The 21,694-nt window shown below is 40.8% G+C and overlaps 1 protein-coding gene across 1 annotated transcript in view; it reads right to left on the minus strand.

Moving 5' to 3' along the window:
- The window catches only part of TMTC4 (transmembrane O-mannosyltransferase targeting cadherins 4), a 724,433-nt gene that overhangs the window by 448,485 nt on the left and 254,254 nt on the right, over nucleotides 1–21,694 (minus strand). Inside the window, exon 7 of the mRNA XM_085622264.1 lies at nucleotides 6,204–6,296. Coding sequence (XP_085478390.1) covers nucleotides 6,204–6,296 — 93 coding nt within the window. The remainder of the gene's footprint in view (nucleotides 1–6,203; nucleotides 6,297–21,694) is intronic.

The raw sequence follows: 21,694 nt of genomic DNA on the forward strand, positions 1-21,694 counted from the left end.
CGTGTTAGGTATTTGGGTACTAGTGCAGTTCGTGAGTGTCTCAATCACAGTGCGCCAGTAGGGCAATAGCAGGGGACAGGACCACACCATATGAAGGAAGTCGGCGTCTATAAGCCGACAACTCGGGCAGGCAGAAGTGGCGATGTTGAAATATTTGTTTATTTTGTCCGGTGAAAGGTACGCTCTGTGTAATATATATGTCTGTATAAGTTTAAACCGTGAGTTGCGTGGTATATGTGTAGCGCTGGCTAAGACACGTTCCCAATCTTTATCAGTCCAAGGTCTACCCTTATCCTCAGCCCAGCGTGTTCAGAGATTTTGCGATGGTGTAAATACATGGGTAGTAAGGCCTCCACTAGCCAATGGACCACAAGTGACCCCTCCCTCATGACATGCAGATACTGCGTCAGTTGATGTGTTGGTGGCTCAGCTGTCAAATCTCCCCATGCCAGCGTCAACGCCCGTATGATAACCGCGTGAAGGAGAAACTGACCCACTGGTATACCACTGTCTGCTGCCAGGGTTGCAAAGGGCATAAGAGTACCGTCTACATACAGGTCCCCCATTGTTTCAACTTCAGCCTCATGCCAAGCTGACAACTCCACGTCTGTCACCGCGCCTCCGCCTCTGGGCGTCCCAATGAGTGGTAGTATCGGGCATAAGGGATCACATCTTTGGTGAATTGTAGGCTTCTCCGGAAACACGTATGAGCCAGCTCAATGTGTATTGGTTTCGGGCGGGGAGGTTTTGCCATTGGATGAAACAAATTATATAGTTGGGACTGTGTCCACGGGAGCAACTCGGTCGCCGTATCCGACAGGTTCCTACCGCTCAGCCATTTTGTGGCCCATTGTAACTGAGCAGCTAGGTAATAGAGCTCCAAATAAGGAACCGCTAGCCCTCCCCGCTCAGGTGGCGCATACAATTTCTGCAGCGCTATTCTGGGCCTCCCTGTATTCCAGATTAGTCCGCGAATCAAGCCTTCCAGTTCCCGAAATACACGTACCGGAACATACACGGGTATGTTCGCAAAATAATATAATAGTCTTGGTAACACTATCATTTTGACTAAAGTAATACGATTCATGACATTTAATGGGAGAGTTTTCCAGAACTGTATCTGTGCCTTAACAGATGAGATGGCACGCACCAGGTTACCGTCTAGTATATCCGCTGGGGACCTATATATGTAAACTCCTAAGTACCTGAATGTAGTTGGGTACCAAGCGTGTGCAGTTCCACTAATGATTACGTCAGCTTTCGTCACGTCGTTTAGGAACGAGTAGACACCTGATTTAGCCCAGTTTACTCTGAGCCCCGATACTGCTTCAAACTTGCGAAACAGTGTAGATATAACTGGAGGTATAGCGTGTAGATCTTTGATATATAACAGCAGATCGTTCGCATATAGGGACACTGCGTGGAGCCCATCGCCTAGAGGAATGCCCCATTCCATGCCGCTCTCTCAGAGCATAGCTGCCAGAGGTTCCTTGGCAAGGGAAAAAAGCAGCGGGGATAGCGGGCACCCCTGTCTGGTGCCTCTTCGAACTCGGATTGCATCAGAAATGAGCCTACCTGTGCGAACTCGCACCGTAGGGCGCTGGTATAGCAGCTGTACCAGTTGCAAGTATCCGTCTCCGAGCTCATACTGGCGCAGAACCGCTGCAAGATAGGGCTATTCCAATGAGTCAAAGGCCTTTTCCAGATCCAGCACCAGGCAGCCCGAATGCGGCCAGCGCTCTGATGCGTACGTCTGGATTCTGAACAGTCTACATATGTTGAGAGAGGTACTTATAGTTGGGACAAATCCATTTTGGTCATGGTGGATTAGAGTCTGTACAAATGGAGCTAGTCTCTTAGCTAGGATGGAAGCGAATATCTTGTAATCTGTGTTCAACAGAGCCAACGAACGATAGGAGCCCAGGAGTTCAGGGTCTCTGTCTGGTTTGAGAAGGGAAATCAGCAGCGCCTCATTTTGCGTAGGCGTAAGTGATGAGTCATCCAGCGCTGTCGTGTACGCCCGTTGCAATTCTGGTATTAATATATTTGAGTAAACTTTATAAAATTCAACCGGTAGTCCGCCAAGATCCGTCGCTTGCAAATCGGTCTAGTACATTTCGGAATAGTGTTCCACAAAGGCATTATGTATGTCATGTTGTGTATGTACAGTGACACCGTGTGCGGTCTTGATAGACGTCATGGGTGTAGTGACTGCATCTTGTCGAATCAGCCAGGACAGTAGTTTGCCTGGTTTGTCCCCCATATGATGGTGTACGTGCCGAATGGGCCACATAATTTAAATGGCGGAGCTGTTCCATCAGTCTGGGGTGTTCTTCCCTATCCTGCGCTAGAGAGGCTGCGTGGCCCCTTAGCGCCTCGCCCTCTCGCCGAAGTAATTTGTTTTCAAGTTGTGTGAGCTCACCCTCTTGCTGCCTCCGCATACCCGCCTGCTCACCGAGACAATCACCTCTGATTAGGAGTCTCACATCATGTTTAGGTTTTGGATAGCCTGCTCAGGTGAAATAGAATAGGGCTTCAGACAGTAGTATGATAAAACAATCTCCTGATTTATGTGGATTTAGTGTTCAGAATTAACATTTCAAGTTCAGTAATAGGGGTTTAAGAAACATTCCTAAAATAATGCTATAATCCCATTGTAAATTATGAACACTGAAGGTGAGATAGTTCATATTCAGTAAACCTTCAGTATGGGGAAGCATTGTCCCATATTTCGCAACCCTCAGTATGGTGGTTTTGTGTCCCATTAGCCAAGAAGAATAACTCCTCTAGAGTATTCCAGTGTGAAAACAATTTGCACAGGATTCAACCTGGATCCTAGTTTCTGACAAATGAGCATGCAAGATCACCTTATAAACTCGGTGGGCAGGTGCTATTGCCAGGCTTGGCGATAGAAGGACTTATTCCAGCTAATTGTCAGCCTGCGCATCATCATACAGTCCTGATACAAAACTAGCATTATGTCGTAGTCGCTGAGTTTACTGCATAGGGTTAGTGATTACAATCACTTTAATGCCCTTGTAGGCTCTCTCTAATGGAATGTTGTATTTCCTCCTGTTTGTGATGCAGTCTGAAAGAGAAACCTTAATTGTGCAGTGCTTTGTGGTGCCAGGTAGCCACGGATGCTTGTGTGACAGGCATCCCACTCGCTACACTCTGTGTAAATGTGAGACAGAAACACGTCATGTGCCCCATCATTCACAAGTAAAGAGAGATGCAGGGATGAGACCATGCATATTGGAATAAATAGTCACTCATAGCACAGAGCTCTAATGCTAATGAACTGACTGGTTGTTTTGGAAGTCTGCCCTCTCCCCAGTAAACTCTGATTGACATGAGTGAAAGCCCTGTGTATTGTGACAGATCCACTGCAGCACTGTTATCCTGGCCTTTGGACAGCAGCTGATAATTTGGAATACTCATTTGGGGAAAAAATGCCACTGAACCATCCAGTGCAACAAGACAGAGGGTCATTGCAACTGGAGACTGAGGGCACCTCCCTTGCTGGCAGACACAAGAAATTGGACCGGGCCCATTGAAGCCTCAGAACCGCACATTGCCTGCACCTGGGACAGGCAGTGTTATGCTAACCTAATGAGACGAGATTCTTAGCAGGGCAACTCGAATGATGATTCTACAAATATCAGCAGACAATTGCAGGTCAGCCTCTCCCCGGGGACACTTGGATAACATCTGCACAGAAGTAGCGAGGTTAACCACATAGACATAAAGAGCCAGGAACATCAACAGTGCCCTCTGGCCCAGACATCACAAATATGGAAAGAACTGTGCAGGCTCCCCCAGGAAGAAATTGGTCAATATGTGCAATCTCATAATAAGGAACAGTTTTAATGGTATGTAAAACAAGCGAGGACAGGATGGCCAAAGAGGTACAGAAAATGATTGCTCCATTCAGCCAATCTCTAAGAAGTGATAATGTGGAAATGTGACAGAGTTGAATGAGAGAGGAAATGGAATGGTAAGCAGCAAGATGGACTACCGGACATAATATAATGTGGCATGATACTGACGAGTTGGGGTTCTGCAAGGAGCTAAAGGGGCACACATCCTCATAGGAAATAGACAAATATCCCACCATGATGCTCGATCTCAGCACCACAGTCAGATTCAGAGTCCTAATGACTGAAGTTAATCAAGATAAAAAAAACTGCTCTTAGTACTCTAACATATGTTTGCGTGCGTTTAATGGATAGTCCAGCTGTGTACTTCGGTAGGGCATTTACTACAGAAACTATTGCCTGACAATCGTGGCAGATTGTCTACAATAGTGAAGCATATACTTGCTATGATTGGCATGTGAGATTCTAAGATCAAATTCACAAGCCTTGTGTAACAGATATAATGGGCACCATCATGCATCAGGGCAAAAGGCTGTCAATGCACCAAACCTTCACCATAGAAACCAAGTAAGAAAGGAAAGCATTGAGAAAGTTAAGACAAACCTGAAAGAAATTATTATAAAATATTCACTGGTCTACATGGTGAGGAACTAAAATTTTACTTTCAAGCAAGTAGACAACGATTTGATAAATGAATGGCGGCCATAAAATATCAGCAAAACCTCGGATATCTAATGTAGTGGAATGCTTATGTACAACTTAGATACCTTGGTGATTGTCCTAATCAACATCCAAAATATCACCTAAACATGTTGTCCTTTTTGTTGTTGAAATTGCTGGCACTTTATCAAGACCATACAAACCTCCAAGGGAATAAAGAATAACAATCATTACTCCAAATCATTGTACAAGAAAACACCAATTAAAATATGCAATATACAATCAATGGACGAAAGTAAAAATAACACATTAAAGTTTAAAAGTCATTTAAGAAATTTCAAATGATACACTGCTAAGAGCCAGCAAATACAGTCAGAACCAATAATTCATTTTCCACAGCCTTGCCGTACATTTTACAAGAATGCACAATGTTTTCCTAGAGCGCAGCTTAACAGAGCCATAAGGCATCCACATGTTGTTCTAAAATCGCCCGATGGAGGCACTAAAGGAAAAGCATTTCTTGCATCACTGTTTTTACACACAATAAAGTAGTAATCAATGATTGCTATTATCTGTTGTTTCTAGCTACTTGAAAATTGTGGGGAAATAGGTGCGGAGTAAGAAAGCTACACATGTCTGAATATTAGTGCAGTTTCCCAATCGAACTAAACAATGAATTCATCAAATAGTGAATAGAAATGTGAAAAGGAACAATTAGCGACAAGATTTTCATCTGTACTTGCTAGTATTAAAGGCTGATCTGGCTGATTAACACACATTTGCATCCAAAAGACTCTTACAGTCACAGCTGTATATTAATATAGTTTTAGTAGTTCGCCTAATGACATCCTCTACCAACCCAAGGCATTACTAAAAACTAGAGACCCAAGAGAATCCAGGGTGGAGTGGTTTGTGTGGGTCGCACCAGTTTTTCTTACACATAATGCCCTCTAATGGCAAATGATGACTACACAAAATACAATGGCCACCCGATTCACATGGGGGCTGACTGCACTATTCGGGCCTTCGGTTTGGCAGGCATCAGGCAAACCCCAAAAATATAAAATTTCTGAAAATTGGAGACTCAGGCTTGGTTTGCATGGATTCCACCATTTTTCTTTCCCAGACTACCTGGCAAACATCAAACTGTGGCCACAACACTCACAACTTTCTAACTAGGTACTGAAAAAACAGAGCATGCAGATGGGTGAATATATCAATGTCTAGCGCCCATTTGCCCCCACCCACTCCGCTCCCCCTCCACCCTTCTCACTACCCGTGATCCCTGGCCAGGAATTGGCTGGTGCCTCTCCTCAGATCCTGACAGTTCTGGGATCACAGCCCAGTCGCAGTTACAGAGCACCAACCCTTTTGGGAGAGGCACTAATTAGAAAAGGAGAGGCTGCACATGGCCCTTCCTCTGGGAATGTGATCCCAATGTTATTTATTTAAACGAATATTTATTTTCTCTGACATTTCAAAGCAGATGTGTCTAACTATGAAACACCTCATGTATAATGGTTGACAAAGTCACCACATAGAGGGAAGTACACACGTCAATGAATGCATTACATTGGGCTTCCAAGAGAAACATTATATTTATCCTAGTATCAACGTGAACGTCCCCATCAGTAATGCAAATACATTAGGTGAAAAGTCGCTTACCTCGGGTACTCTGTTTCTATGAAGCATTTTGTTGACTATTTCCAACACACTCACTTTGCAGATCATAAAGGCATCGAATACAGCATTCACGCCCTATAGGAAGATAATATTAGTTTATTAAATAAAAGTCATTTTATGAAACCGATTTGTATAAAAACACATTCGCAGCGGAACAGCTCAGTTTGTGATTCAACCTGATGGAAACATTGGTAACGTATAGCATAATTTATGGTGTGATGTGCAGTAGCAGCTCCTGGCTTTATGTTGTAAATCTGTTTATTAAATACTCTTCTGTAGTTAATTATCTCCGAAATTTCTGTGAACTTCTCTCACCAAACAACTTCTAGATCAGAACATAACACTGAGTAACTGGTGCCCAGATGAGGAGAAGAAGCTGGAGAAACAAAAATATATTTCATTCCTTCGAAGTTTTATATAGCATGGGTAAGACCCAAAAGGATGGCAGAGCACTTTCCAGAAGAAGAGCTACAATACATAAGCATGTAAGGATCCGTTACAGAACATTAGACAGAGGCCAGGATTCAGTATGTCTGTGGAGACAAGCAAGAAAGACATTTTGAATGATTATTTGTAGGCCAATGAGCAGGCCAAAAATTACAGGGAGAGAAGTCTAAACAAATAGTCTTGTTCCTTCATTGGGCAGCATTCACCCATCATTGTGAAACCACAGCCAATCCTGTTCAGGTCCCCCTTCCCCCACTAAAGTCTAGAATGCGCTAATCTAAGCAGTGAGTGGCATCCATCATTAATGCGGTTACATGCAGGCTCATTGACACAATTTGATTGTTTGGCAACAGATTATCTTCTTCCTTGATTGAAGTGAGGTAAATACATGGAAATTTTAATTAATGGGTAGTCATTTCTACACCCAACATGGCTACCACCATTTCAGACAGTGTTATAGTGTAAAGGAAGGCTGACTAGTTATTGTTCATGCTCAGAGAAGAAACATGGTGGTCGCCATGTACCCCAAGAGGATTAAAGAACAAGCATAAAAACAAACTCCCAGAACAAAAACGACCAGAACTCGACTATCTCCCCCAGAGAATCAAATCATTACAGTGTAAAACACTACACCCTCTGCAAACAATACTACACCTGGAAGAGAACATCACCAGAAATTAAGGACTTTCTAAGACTTGTCACTTTCATCCCTGACTTTCAATATTAATGCTCAGGCTGCCTTCACTTGCCTGAATGAACAAACCTTTCCCCTTTGATACAGTCTCAGTGCACACTGCACACTGTAGAAAAGTGATGCGGGGGCACGCAGATTGGTCAACTCATTTTTGGCAGCAAACAGCTCCATCTTATGCCCAGGAATCTCACGCTCCACATCAAGGAATAAGAGTAGGTGATTCCCATTACTTATATGCCCTTCATCCTAGGCCCGGTCATTCCTTTTGAGGTAAACCCACCTCCCTGAGACAGGAAGACACAGGGAAAATGCTGTGAATGTAAGTCCTGTCCATTGCTACTAGGCGCCATAAAGGGACTAGAATTCCCAGCATCTGTTTTACTTTTTCTCTACCACAGAGATGGGAACTCTAGGATATGGGGAATCCTGCTGGGTTTGGGCCTTCTACTTTGATCCACATATTTACCCCTCTGCTGGGCCCCACGCATAAGGTGAAACTTCGTAAATACTGTTCGAGGAGTTAAGGAATCAATCTTTTTTCAAAGAATGTTCAGGCATCGTGGTAGGACTGAAAGGATACAACTTAATGGCGCTGAGTACGAAGCGTTCCATTAGTCCCATTTTTCTTTTTTACTTCCAACAATTGCGGCAGCAAGAATGGAAAAGTGGAACCAGTATGCATGCCCAAAGAACTGTGCATGTACAGACTCAGGCACGAATAGGACACTTTACCCCGCACACTATTACTCCTCGTGCCATTACTCTGCAGTTTTTACACCGCAAAATCTTTTAAAACGCAGAGTTTTACAACGCAATCCCCATTAAAGTGCAATTTACTATTCTAACTCCACCGGGGCGTTACTTTGGGAATGCGTTGTAATAGTTTATGGTGTAAAGCCCAGCATTGTAAAATATTTCGCGGTGTAAAAAATGCGGGGTAATGGCATGCGGAGTAATGGCATGGGGGTTAAGGATGTTTCCCCACAGGCACATACCAATGCACATACATGTGCTTTCGGTTCACCAGGCATGAGGTGTTTCCAGGTATTTGGCAATGGGTAACTGGGAGGTAAGTGTGGTTGGAGACAAACTGTCTCTGCTGAATGTTTAGCAGTTGTTCTATGAATAGCTCAGCATTTGCGTACATTTTGTGAGCCAGTCATTTATATTGGCTACGTCTACTCCTGCAGAGAGAATATGGGGAAGTACTCTAGAAAACTGTATTACATGGAGAACTCTTTCTCCCCTTAGGCTTCATCTACCTGTTCTACTCCTGAAAGGAAGAACAGAAGGGAATACGAGGAGAAAGACTGAGAAGAATGAAGGTGGAAACAATGGTTTCAATCGAGGGGAGAAGTCAACAGGAGGTTTCTCACATGTAGGATTGTGAAGCTCCTGACAGGTAAACAGAGTTGGATTGGTCCAGTTCGAGGAAGAAACTGATATCCGTCGTAATGAACAAAGAGACAAATATCCTGGAAAAGATATGTTGCCTGTAATTTAGCCTTTCATTTAGTAGAATGTGGGATTTCCAGCACCTCTAGTGAAAACCTTGCTGCATCGCCACAGATTAACCTTCGAATTCATATTCATGTGATGGATGTAATCTTAAATGAATGGAAGAAGAATCTAAACAAGGTTAATCTTTCCAGTATCCTTAAACCATTTATTAGCTATTCTATCAAATTCATTGCCTTGGACCCAGTTTTGTAGAAAATAACACCAAAATCCTGTTCCTCTGCTTCTGTCAAAAAGTATTTCCAGCTTTGCTAATGAAAGCCAGAACTAGCCCACTGTTTGCCCTATAAACTATTCTTCTGGGTACTACGAGTTAGCCACAAAAAATAGGTAATATTAATAAACCAGTAAATTTCCAATCTTTTAATTTCATTAATAGTGAGAGAAGGGAATCCTGGCACGCTGTCTACCAGTCTGGTATAGCTGTTGATAGACAAAATATCTTAAACAAAAAAAAAACTGGACTTTTCTTGTAAAGATATTTACAGGAGAGGAGACTTGATTTAATGTGTTTTGGATATTTAGGGGTTCTATAGGAACGCAGTATATTTGGGATATCGCAGCTTGAGCTAACATAATATTATATAGTGAATAATCATACACACACAGGGACACCTGCCTGCAATAACGAGCTAAAGCAGTCATACAATACAGTCTGATGTTTGGGAGGGCTAGCCCACCCCTTTACATAGATAAGAAAATGCATTCTAAAGCTAGCCTGGGTGGTTATAGTTCAAGATGAAACTGCTTATCATAGAATTTAGCGCTGTAAAAAAATGTAAATAAATACATTAAACTTAAGGGACAAGCTGGCAAATAAGAACAGAGAAAACAGTAATGTTAATATTTTACCATGGCCACTCCACCCATTATAGCTAGGGGAGAAGGCTCCATCTATTTAAACAATGCGTTCATTTTTTATCAAAGCTTTACAATGTAAGGCATATAGTGCATTAAAGTTCTTCATGGCAAAAATCCCTAAATATGTTTCCAGACGCATCAACCATTCAGCCTTAGCTGCCCTGGGTGGATTATCTCTCGATTTGCCCAGAGTGTTGGAGATATTGTTCTTATCTGCCTTTAAAAGAAGCACAACTTTATTTGCAAATAATTCTATAATGGGGATAGGGTTTAATGGTGAATGGATATACGTGCTTCAGAGACTTACACTGGCTAATGCCTTAATGAATAGAGCAAACAGGATAGGAAGCATAGGACACCCATGTCTTGTTCCTCTTGAAATCTTGATTGAGCCAGCCAGAGATGCATTTATCATTAAGGTAACCTTAGCTTTATTTATATAGATCATTAATTAACTTTATGAACTGGGTTGGGTATCCAAATTTAACCAAAATAACATATAAGGAATTCCAGCTTACAAAGTCAAAGGTGTCCTTCCAGCATAAAACAATACTATTGCTGTCGGCATATTCTTTTTTTCTGCGGAAAAAAATCTATTGCCTCCATCAAACTTTGGTACTAAGATATAGCTGTCGCGACTATCTCATAAGTGACATTTAATAAAGTGACTGGTCAATGCTTTCTTTGGTTTTACAAAACTAACATGGTTTCCTTTACAAAAAGATGAAGGAAGAACTGCACTTTTAATTATTTGGTTCAACACTGATGCTAATATGGGGGACAGTAATTTTGAAAATTTCTTATAAATTCCAAAGGAATCCCGTCCTCCCCATTCACTTAACATTGGGTAACCCTTTTATTACCTCTTTTATATCTTCAACAGTGAAAGAAGCCATGGTCTTTAGTTCTTTTACTACTTTCAGTTTTGTGAGTGTTATTTCAGACACTCTACTTTTTGATGTTAAGTATAGATTTCTTTTGTAGTATTCAAATAATTTTTGGGAAGTCTCCACACAGTTGGAGACTTCCTTTTCAGGTTTCGCTTGCACAGCGCTTGTGATGTGTTTGTGAAACTTATTGTATTCAATATAATCTTAAAAGGGGCTTACATCCCGCCCCCTTGCTTTTCATTGGTTCCTGTGCTTGTCATTTACTTTTCCTTAATTTCTATTGGCTGTAGCTCAGTTCCCTGCATTTTCCAATGCTTGTTTCTCATGTGTGTCTCGTATCAGTTTCCCTTGGCTGAAATACTGTTTCCTTCCGCTGTTGGGGCACTTTCTTTAAATGCACGCAAATGTTGCTTAACGCTCCATACCGTTTACTTTTCCTATCTAATTGCATTTATCTCGTATTTTATTGAAATGTTTTTGGCACGCATTTCATGCATGCTTGTGAACCCACGCTGAGACCCGAACCCCGCTCCCCAGCTCCAAGGTCAGCAGTTCTGGCAGTTACGCAGCATCCTCTGTCCTGCTCCTTTACTCTATTTCTTTCATTTCATATATAGCATTCCAAACGAGTGCATGTTTTTACAGACGGTTTCCCCCCATCAATACCGCCAACGGTACTGGCATCCGCCTCCAGGCGCCATCTCCTGCCTGGGTCATTACTTTCACCTGCCACCCAGCCCGTCATTGCTTGTTTATTTAGCAAGCGCGCTGCTACCGAGAGTGTTTGAGGCACTGAACATATAAAGATAGCCATAAGAATATGAGAAAAGAACTTGCACGGAACTAAAACCAAACAAAGAGACATCCAACGGCCTAGTGAACGGGGGATAAAATAACCTCTCATTATGGTTTCACAATGCACTGGGGTAGTGGGTCTGAACTCCTTAGTAATTTTAGACTGTTAATGTAAACATGGCACTCGTGTGCACACACCCTTCTTGGATACAGCACTCTAGTGTTCCGCATCACATGACCCCGCCAGCTACAGCTGCTCTTTTCAAACCCCTTTTGCAATGAACAGAGAAAAATGGCCCAACCACGGCATAATGAGCTTTGCCATACGCCGGTTTAGTGATCGCCATATCGACCCAAACCTTCATCCAACTACATCGCTGGTATACAAAAGTATGTGCTCTAAAGCGGCAATGTTGGACACATTTGCATGCATTATTATGTTTAACTAAGGGCCTCGGTTAACACCTTCCCTCCCTTTGTCCCTGTAGGCTAGATCTACTAGGGCATTGTTGTTACCAATAGGCCTGCCTCTGTGACATCGTTTTTGACGTTTTTGTATGCGGGCTATGATCCTCAAAGTGACAATATTGAATGTATTCAAGGACTTTACAGCATCCCTGCAATAGCAATGATGTAATTCGCAGCTTTTCCTTTTGTTTGCAAACATGGTCCACACTGCTGCTGCATTACACGTTACAGTATTTTTCTTTTCTTCATGCACAGGGCGCGCTTCTGACCTTGTTTTGCTAACAGAGCCCTTTTTGGCCCCTTGGGTTTTTATAACCAAAGTGGTAAGCTGCTGCTGCACCAAAATCTCGACCCTCTCAGCCACTCATTACATTATTAGACAGAACCTTGGTGTTTTAACATTTTTTTGTTTTCCATCGATGCATGGTGTTTACTGTTTTCACATGTGCGTTACACTTGCACATTCCGGGTCACCTTACCTTCACCAGTAGAAGGGAAATAACTCACACAGCTGCAATGGCTGCTTGTTTTAACAGCCTGCTTCTATTTTGTTGTTTCTATTGTTCTGTCTGCATGCATTTCGAATCAGCTTTTAACATTCTTGCCTCAGACGTCGAACAAATATTTGTCTTTTTTTCCACATTACATTTATGCCTTTGAACTGCTCATATCTTTTTTCTACTAAACACAGTGAAATATTACCATGGCCACATCACACATTTAATGCGTATTTGCTGACTGTAGATTTGGGTTGTTTTTAAACCTTTTTGAACTCTACTGCCTTTGGATTAATTTGCTCTTCCTTTATACCATGCATTCTGTACAATTTTGTCGTGGCAGGAGCACACATATTAAGCCTTTTGGCTCCCTGCATTTTTTTTTTTTTTTTTTACAAACGTTTCAATAAACTACATTGTACAACTAACCACAAAACTACAAATTACAACAAAAAAAGTTAAATCACATAGGCGAAACCTAATGCATTTACCAATGCTTGTTAGTATGAGGATTTAGCATATTAATTCTAAATGCAACATTTTCCCTGTATAGTCTTCTTCCTCATACTATTTTTAATTCAGCACTTAGAATTTTAGCTGTGACTGTCGATAAGGATAATATTGTAATTCCGCTTTGGATGCTATTCAATTTTTCCTATTAGCTTCAAGTTTAGAATTGAGAAAACTTTGTTATGAATACTAATTTTTTTTCTTCTAATTGGCTGAGTGCCCCTATTCGGATTGCAATATCATATTATTTTACCTGTTATAATTGCCTCAAAGGTGTCCCATGCAACATTCTCTTCTGCTGACCCTTTATTGATTACAAAAAAATCCTTAATAAAATTATTGATCTCCCTTACATAATCTTCATCATTAAGTAGTTTGTTTATGTGACACAAAGACCTTTCTTGAATTTTAGTTGTTACCGTAACTTCCATACCAACTGCCACGTTGTTTGAAAATCAGTTATGAATAATTGTCATACTCTTTATTGATCATGAGGAGGTTACTAAAAAATAATCAGTCCATGCAACCGTCATGGATCTTGAGGAGATGCATGTATAACCTTCAACTCCTGGGTTCAAGGATCGTCAAAGATCTGTAGCACTTAGTTCTGATTTAAAGTACTTAAATGGCTCAAGCTATTTATTCTTCCTATTCCAGTTTCAGGCATCTAACTTAGAATTTTGCACAAAATAAAAGTCCAACAATCATTATACCTTTTATCGTTGACAAAGTTACTAGTAACTCATTTACAGTTTGGGATGACCTATAATCTGGCCATAAAAGCAGACTATTATATATGTTTTCTTCTGGGTAAAGATACTTTTTCCAAACACATCTTTCCTCTTTATTGCCATATCTACCTTGCTGTTTATTATTTTTGCAACCCCTTGTTGACTTGCTTCTGTTGAGGCAAATAGCTTATAGTAGGTCCATTCTTTAAACATTTGTTTCTTGCTAATCCTGCACGCTACTCAATGGCTTTCTTAAAGGGGAGTAATAGATGACTTGCGATTTAAGAGTCATGGCTGAACAGTTTTCTCCTTACAATTATTCAGACCATATGCATTGACTAAAACATTTTAATACTTGTTTTTTCTTTATTTCCTGCTCTGATATTGCCAAACGGAGGCTGCTAATGTACTTACATATACTGTGTATACATTAAAGTATGTGCAAATTTTAAGGTTACTAATTTCATCACATTTTTTTTAATTACACTTTTTTTTGTTATGGATACCAACTCTTCAATATATGTTTGTGACCCTCCACCACTCAGGTCGTCGCAGTCACCCTTTTCCCCCTGCTAACCTTCCCACCACTTGCCCCACTTACCCCATCTATTGGCTCGAGGGTATAGAAGGCTTATTTACCCAAGTATGGAGCCTCCCCTATCAGCTCTGGGTGCCTTGGTTTCCACCCTTTCGATCCCAATTCAGATCATGTGCCTAAACAGAATCTCTTCAGCCTTTCAAAATATAACTAATCACAGACAACTTAAAAATAATTTCTAAAACCATCCCCGAACAAATGTACTTTGGATTAACTTCATGCGTAAAATTCTTTAGGACCTCTGAATAATATATAGTATTTTGTGCATGTCTAGTTAGAATTTGTACTGCTTCCTGAAGTTATGTGTGGACAGTTATTTTTCCGTTAACAGTACATTTAAGAGTAACTTGCTGAACTATATTCACAAATTCCCTGTTTGAGAAATTTAGTAAATAACTGTTTAAATTCCCATCTTTTCTTTCCTGATTCCACCAACATATCAGAAAACAATTTTAAAGTTGAATCGTCTTTGTCTCTAAATGTCTTTTACTTAGGACTTGTTGGAGTACCATTTTCTATAATTCTGTAGTCTGCAAAATTAACTATAATCATTTGTGACCTCATAGTACTCTTAGAAGAAATAAACATTGGTACCCTATGAGCTTAAGTTATGTTTACATTTCCTTGAAACTCAAGAAGGATCGAATTTTTAAATCAGTGATATTATCCAATACACTTAATAAACACATTTTTCTGCATTTTCTTCGATGGCCTCAAATCTTAAGTATGAACGTCTAGGCTGATTCTCTAAATCTTCATATTTTTCTTCCATCCAGGCAACTTCTTTTGTTAAATCTGACACTTTTACGTGGGCACTCTCCTGAAGATCTTCTGAATCAGAAATGCATTGCTCTAATGAAGTGATGCTATTCTCAACCTTAGCCAAATCATCAATTTGATCGATCTCAGAGCTTAATAATAAAGTGATCTCAGATTGTCCTGATTTGACATCTTTTGCTTCCTTCAAGACTAGATTCAGCATCTCAAAAGAGATTCCCTGTTCTCATTGGTTTGAATTTGCATTTGCCCCTCTTTCAGATAATCGTCTTTTGATCCTCCTAATCCTATTCCTCCTTCCAAGGTATTTTTATCAAGCTACTCTCTGTATAAAGAACTATCATGAACTTTTAGTTTGAGCTCTTGACTACTTTCTTGAAGGATTATATATTGACCCTGTAAGGATAAAACTAACGTAAAAACTGTAGAAATATTTCAACAGTTTTAATTTTTGCTCTTTAAGGGGTACAAACTTTAGGCTGGTGAACTTCTATAGCACATGGATGCTATATTTAACTTCATAATTTTTGGATACAATTAGAATCAGGGACAAACCAGCTTGTCCCAGCTGTAAGAACCAATCCAAGGGAGATTGGTCATATATTATATGGTAATACCCCAAATTAGAAGCATACTGGAAGAATATTTTTACATAAATATCTAATTTACTGGGAAGAGAAGAGAGTCCTGCTTGACTTTGGTTAGCTGCCCACCTAATTTGGATGAGTTCTCAACAGAACAAAGCACACTAATTTCAATACCTATGGTGGTGGCATGATTGAGAATAACAAATAAGTTGGAGTAGTTACCTCTATCTTGCACTCAGAATGGGTAAAGAAAATGCCTACAGTGGAAGGGTGAGAAACAACCTTCACTGAGTTTATGGGGAAATGAAGACATTCTTACTAAGGGTCTCCACCCTTTTTTGTATTGAGAGAAATTTATATTCAATCAAAATCTTTCCAAGCTACTATTATTATTGGAAATGTAATAGTAGCCACATTAGATTACTTTGGCGGCCACTATATTCAAGATTGCCAGCAGTGATCACCTCAGTGTATCAAGCAGGGTCGCCAGCAATAATTAAAACAAATGCTTTGCCAATGTGGAATGCCTCTACATAGGTAATATATAACAGCCATAGCTGCAATGCCCCAACCACCAAGTCAATAATACTATTAACAAGTCTCCTCAAATTCATTAGATTTTTATCTCTCAAATATCAGATTGGAGATCCAACCATTTTTCTCCAAACATCAGCTTGGAGTTCTGGTAATACACACATTTTCCTCTAGAATACATACTTTTTTAATTTTGGTGTAAAAACAATAATTCAATCAAGCTTCTAATTTAGTTGACTGGGAGAGCTACTGACAGCTTCTTCTCTAGAACAGACTTATTTGGAGAAGCCTACAGATACTTGAAGTTCTGGGACTGGACATCAGAAAAGCTAAAAACATAAAGGTGTTATCATTAATATTAAGTTATAGTTTTTACACTTGACTGTATACCTTAAAGCAAGTATTTTTCAGAATGAATTAATTAAGGTTAAATATGTGGTGATTATATATTGTTATCTTTGTAATGAACATCTTTGGAAAACAAAGGTTAAAAAAAAAAGTTTAACCTTCCCTGATATATGGCCAAATTATATTCTCTGAAAGACATAGATACGAAATTGCTGGGGCTGTTGATTCTCTAGTTGGTAGTCTGGTGAAATATACATGGACGTCAAATAATGCCATTCTCAAAGACTCATTGGATAAAAAGGTCGATTTTTTCATTGAAAAAAGTATGTTACCTATGTCATTTAGCATAAGAAGCTGGCAGCTTAGGAGCTTATACATCTCAATTGTTGATTTCAGACTAAAATGGCCAATCAATCAATATCAATATATTAAATTTAAAACCATAAAAGGATACATCTGAATCACAAAACAAATACATAAAACATAGCAGCCATAAAGAAAGACATAAAACATTTAGCAGCATGATTGATCTTGTTGTAAACTTCTATGGATGATAGCAGCTTTTAAACAACATGCAACATTAAAAAGAATAAACTCATTGGGTACCATCTGTAAAAACAGAAAAGCTGGACGAACTTGAAAAAAACCTCAGTCTCAAAGGGGCCTATTAGGAACTCGGGCGGATCGCCACCGCTGGCCACCCCCGCCAAATGTCCCTGTGTCACCCCCGCCATATTAGTATGGCGAGGGGCACCATGGCGGACGGAAAGACTGTCCGCCGCTTTTCTGCTGGTCGGATTGCCGGCCGGGCGGGCGGAAAAGGGACACAATATGGTGGCAGTGCCTTGCAGGCACCGCCATTAATATTATGATGCCTGTGGTGGAATGCCTTTCCATGGCGGAGACTCCGCCATGGAAAGGCATGCAGTGAATAGCTTTGGGGACCCGTTGCGGGTCCCGGGGGGGTGGAGGGGTGGGTGGCTGCACTTGGCGGGTACCTGTGGTACCCCCCTTCATTGCCACGCACAAGGTGGCAGGCACCGCACGGTGCCTGTCTCGTTGTGCATGCCAATGCACAACATGCAGATGTTACATTGAGGCAGGTGCTGCTGCCTAATGGGCTTAGCGGGACCACTGCACCTCTGGTGGTCGGTCCCATTTACCATGACGGTGGCGGGGGGACAAAGTCCGCCCGCCATTGTAATGGGGCCCAAAGTCATGAAACAATGAAGTTTCTCCTTTGGACAGTATAACATTTACAAAACATAATAAAATACACCATGTCCTGTAGATACCTACTGTTGAAGCAGCAGGGGCCCAGGGATTTTAAGTCAAAACATCATTTTGGGTGGGCTAATGGCAAATGTAATAAGTTAAATCTCAACCTGATGAGCAAAAATCTTTCCCTGTTATTTTTCACCAATGCTTGGTAAGGCTCCATGTCCTGGGTAGTGGTCAACATAACATACTTTTTGACGGAGGGTTTAATCAGTTCAGCCATTTATAATCTGTGTTATGTATACCAACGGGTTGTTAAATAACTCCACCCTACTTGCCTGCTGAAATGAATCCCTTATGTACTTAAGCCAGGTGATTTTAAAAACGTGATCAAGTTATAAACAGTCCCTCAGTATCAACTGATTCAGGCTAAGTTGCTTCTTAGACCATATCCTGATTCATTCCAACAAGGGGTGTAGGGCTAAATGGTTACTAATGTACTTGACTTCTAGCACCTTTGCACACAAATTCCATCTGATAAGAAGGAGCAGATCCAGCGGAGAGTGGGTACTTGGATGCCAATCTTGTGCAGCCACCTGATGAGAGTGTGGTGTAAGATATTGTCAAATGATGCAGAGAGGACCAGGAGAATGAGAGCTGCAGTGTTTCCTCTGTCGAGGATCATGTGTTGTCGTCTATGGCGGCGATGAGTGCTGTTTTTGTACTGTGGTTGGGACTGAAACCAGACTGTGTGGTGTTGAAGTTTGTGGTTGCTGAGGTGCCCAGTGATGTGTCAGTTTATTACTATCAACATGGGCATTGATCCCTACTAGCCTGGAGAGCTTCAATTTTAATTAGAGAGAACTAACAGCAGTATTCAGACCACTAAAATACTTTCAGATTTACGTTCAGGGAAAACATGTCCTGATAAAGACAAACCATAAGGTGACAGTAGCCTAAGTTGACAAGGAGGAACTACATTGAGGCCCCTGGATCTGATAGCAGTTCAAATGAACACATAAGCGGAATGTTAACTCCTGTCACTAAAGTTAACTCTCTTCATGTGAAACAGAGAATGTCATAGCAGATCACTAGAGCAGAGTGTTTCCGTCATCACAGGATGTTTTGGTCCATTTTCGAGACATTTGCAGCAGGTTTATGACTCCATTCCATGATCTATTTGCATTACTTCAGAAAACAGGATTGGGGTACTAGGTGCCTTGCAACAAATGAACACTTTGTCCATTCTGGAAGACAATATGTTCTTCATACAGATCCAAACTGTCTTAATAAGGTTTCCAAACAATTCAACCACACACAGGGAGCAGTCTTACCGGTTTTCTTTCCATCATCCGCCTCCCCTGAGAAATAATGATTACATCCTCCATGTGTTAGGAGTGCTCTTCTGATTTTCCTTAATAGATCTTATTCTTTCAGAATATGCGATCATCTTTTTGTTAATTTTGGTGCTGAAGGTCAAGGGAAGAATGCTTTATTCGGAACGATTAACAGGTGGATACATTCCACAATGTGCTTGCATATTCTGTCTATGACATTCTCCTTCCTGTTGGAATCTGAGTGAGGTCCATGAGGGGGTTTGGCAGAATCTTAGGACGAGGTTAGGTGAGATCCTTTGGCAAAGATGTGTAGAACTGCAACATGGGCGTCCGCAAAGTACCTTTGATCATCAATACGGACTACAGGTAATAACAGTGATGGGAGGAACTTTTGTAAGGTGATGTTAAGCTCCATTATGTAATAATTAGATCACCTGGACCCAAAAGCAATACACGTAACAAAAATCTAAGCTCAATGGCAGCATTTTTAGAAGAACATGGACACAGCATAAGCCAAATAAAGTTCCAGATTCCAAAGGCCACACAACCTGATGTTGAACAAGATATGTGAAAGACTCGATTACAAAGAAATCGCCTGGATGAAAAACTTTGCCAGCATTCAACGAAAAGTCCTTAATGATAGGGTTGATTTGTCATGTTTTCTTTAACACTTTCTCAAGTAAAATTCCATTTTTATGTTTTATCACGTGATGAGTCGTTTTCAAAATGATAAAACCTCTGTTCCATGTTATTTTCACTTTTGTGTTCAAGAAATACTTGCCATTTTGTACTCCTTTTAAACCTCTGCAAGGTTCTACTTTTTTTTAGGGCGTACTAGGTTTTGTGTATCCTTTTCCTCCACTAATCTGGTCTCTATGTGTACACCTACATACAGCTTTTCATCAACTGGTTTCTTATTTCTGTGGGCAACAGCATGTGCACTTGTTGTTGTTTTCATTGGCCCTTGGCACATGGTGCTCGCTCTTCCTGTGGGGGTGGGATTCATGTTGTGTATCCTGCTTGTCTGTGGCTGGCAGGGGATCAGAATGGGAGCTCCTCCTGTGGTGTAATTTTGTTTTTGTGTCTCATCAGGACGTTGACTTGTGCTGCTGGCCCCACATGATTACATGCATTGTGGAGGACTTCGCCTTTTGTTGTGGATGAACCAGCACATTCCCTATCTGTATGCATGGGTGTTGTTATCCTTTTAGTATGGCTACCATTTTTTGCAGGTGCTCTTGCATTGGTGCCCTCTGTATGGCACCTCTAGCTTTACTGCACTATTAACATAAGAGCAGAATGTCTGTGCTCTCGGTCGTTTCAGCATTTATTTTTTAATTTAGAAAGTAGGCGTCTTTAATCCCACTATCACGATTTAAGAGCAAATGTTAGTCTATGTATACACCAAGGATGTCACACAAATTGTCAGTGTTGGGGGGGCAGCCAACAAGCGCCAGTCTAAAGAGACTTGGGGATAGTAGTAAGGGAATATTGTCTAGGGGACATGCAAAGCCAGAGCTAGCTCTGCCAAACGTGTAGTACGTGTAGTACTGTAAGGGATGTTCCTCCCAGGTCATGGCAGATGGGGTAACGTCGGAGGAGCGGGAGAGGGAATCATCCTTGGCTAACACCTGCAAGCTGAGTTGCAGATAATCCTATTCAATGGAGAAGGGGTATCCCCGGAGGCCTCTGGCTCCCCTTCATTTCAACATGGTGCACAAGTGGAACTCTGTCCTGTACCGCTGTTTACCTATGAACATTAGTCTCTTCATTTCAAGCCATATCAAGGTATGCATGCCAAGGTGTAGCTTTGTACTTTCTCTTTTTCCTTTCTCTTGATTTCAACTCGGTAGTAGCTTTGTACATTCTCTTTTTCCTTTCTCTTGATTTCTACTCGGTTTTTACCTTATCTATTAATGTTACTAATTTTGATCTCAGCAATACAATGTTTAAATATCATGCAAACCTCAATCCTGCGTGTATTGAATTCCTACCTGGCATTTAGCATGCTCTAAGATTAGAATGGTACAAATGCCTGGTCTTGCAACTTAATATCACACAGTTTTGCATATACTGGTTTATTGTCTACCTTGCCAGATCTTGAGGATTCTAATTTCCATTAATCCATCTGTGTGTTCTTATAGTTTAACTTTGATATAGTGAAAACAGTTATTGATTTAATTTTGCCTTACAGACATCTAAATGTGAGCATGTTGGTAATGGAAATGTCTGACTGATGATTGGACAAGCATGTGACTACTTCAATATACAGGCAGACACTGTTCATCAATACAATCGATTAAATAAAATGTACTGTTACAAAAACATAGAATGACTGGGTGATGCATGAAACTCAGTGTGTATATACATTTGGTGGTTAATTAAGCCAAGGTTTGGTCTTGTTTGGGTATTCCTCATATGTAATGACTGGGACGAAGGACATAGCGGTAATGTCCCGAGTACCTTTCTGTTATCTTCATTACTCTTAATTCTAGTCATCCTTGTATAAGTCATTACAACCCACCCATACCAGTCTTATTTTCCAGACCTTTGCATGGCTTTGATTATGGCAGGAGGATGCTGGGAAAGCCAGCCCATTTATAGGATGCCCAGTAGGAATGGATGACACTCACATTCTCAGCATTTTTCTTGAGTTATCCTAT

The sequence above is a fragment of the Triturus cristatus genome, chromosome 8, assembly GCF_964204655.1.
Source record: "Triturus cristatus chromosome 8, aTriCri1.1, whole genome shotgun sequence".
Taxonomy (NCBI): domain Eukaryota; kingdom Metazoa; phylum Chordata; class Amphibia; order Caudata; family Salamandridae; genus Triturus; species Triturus cristatus.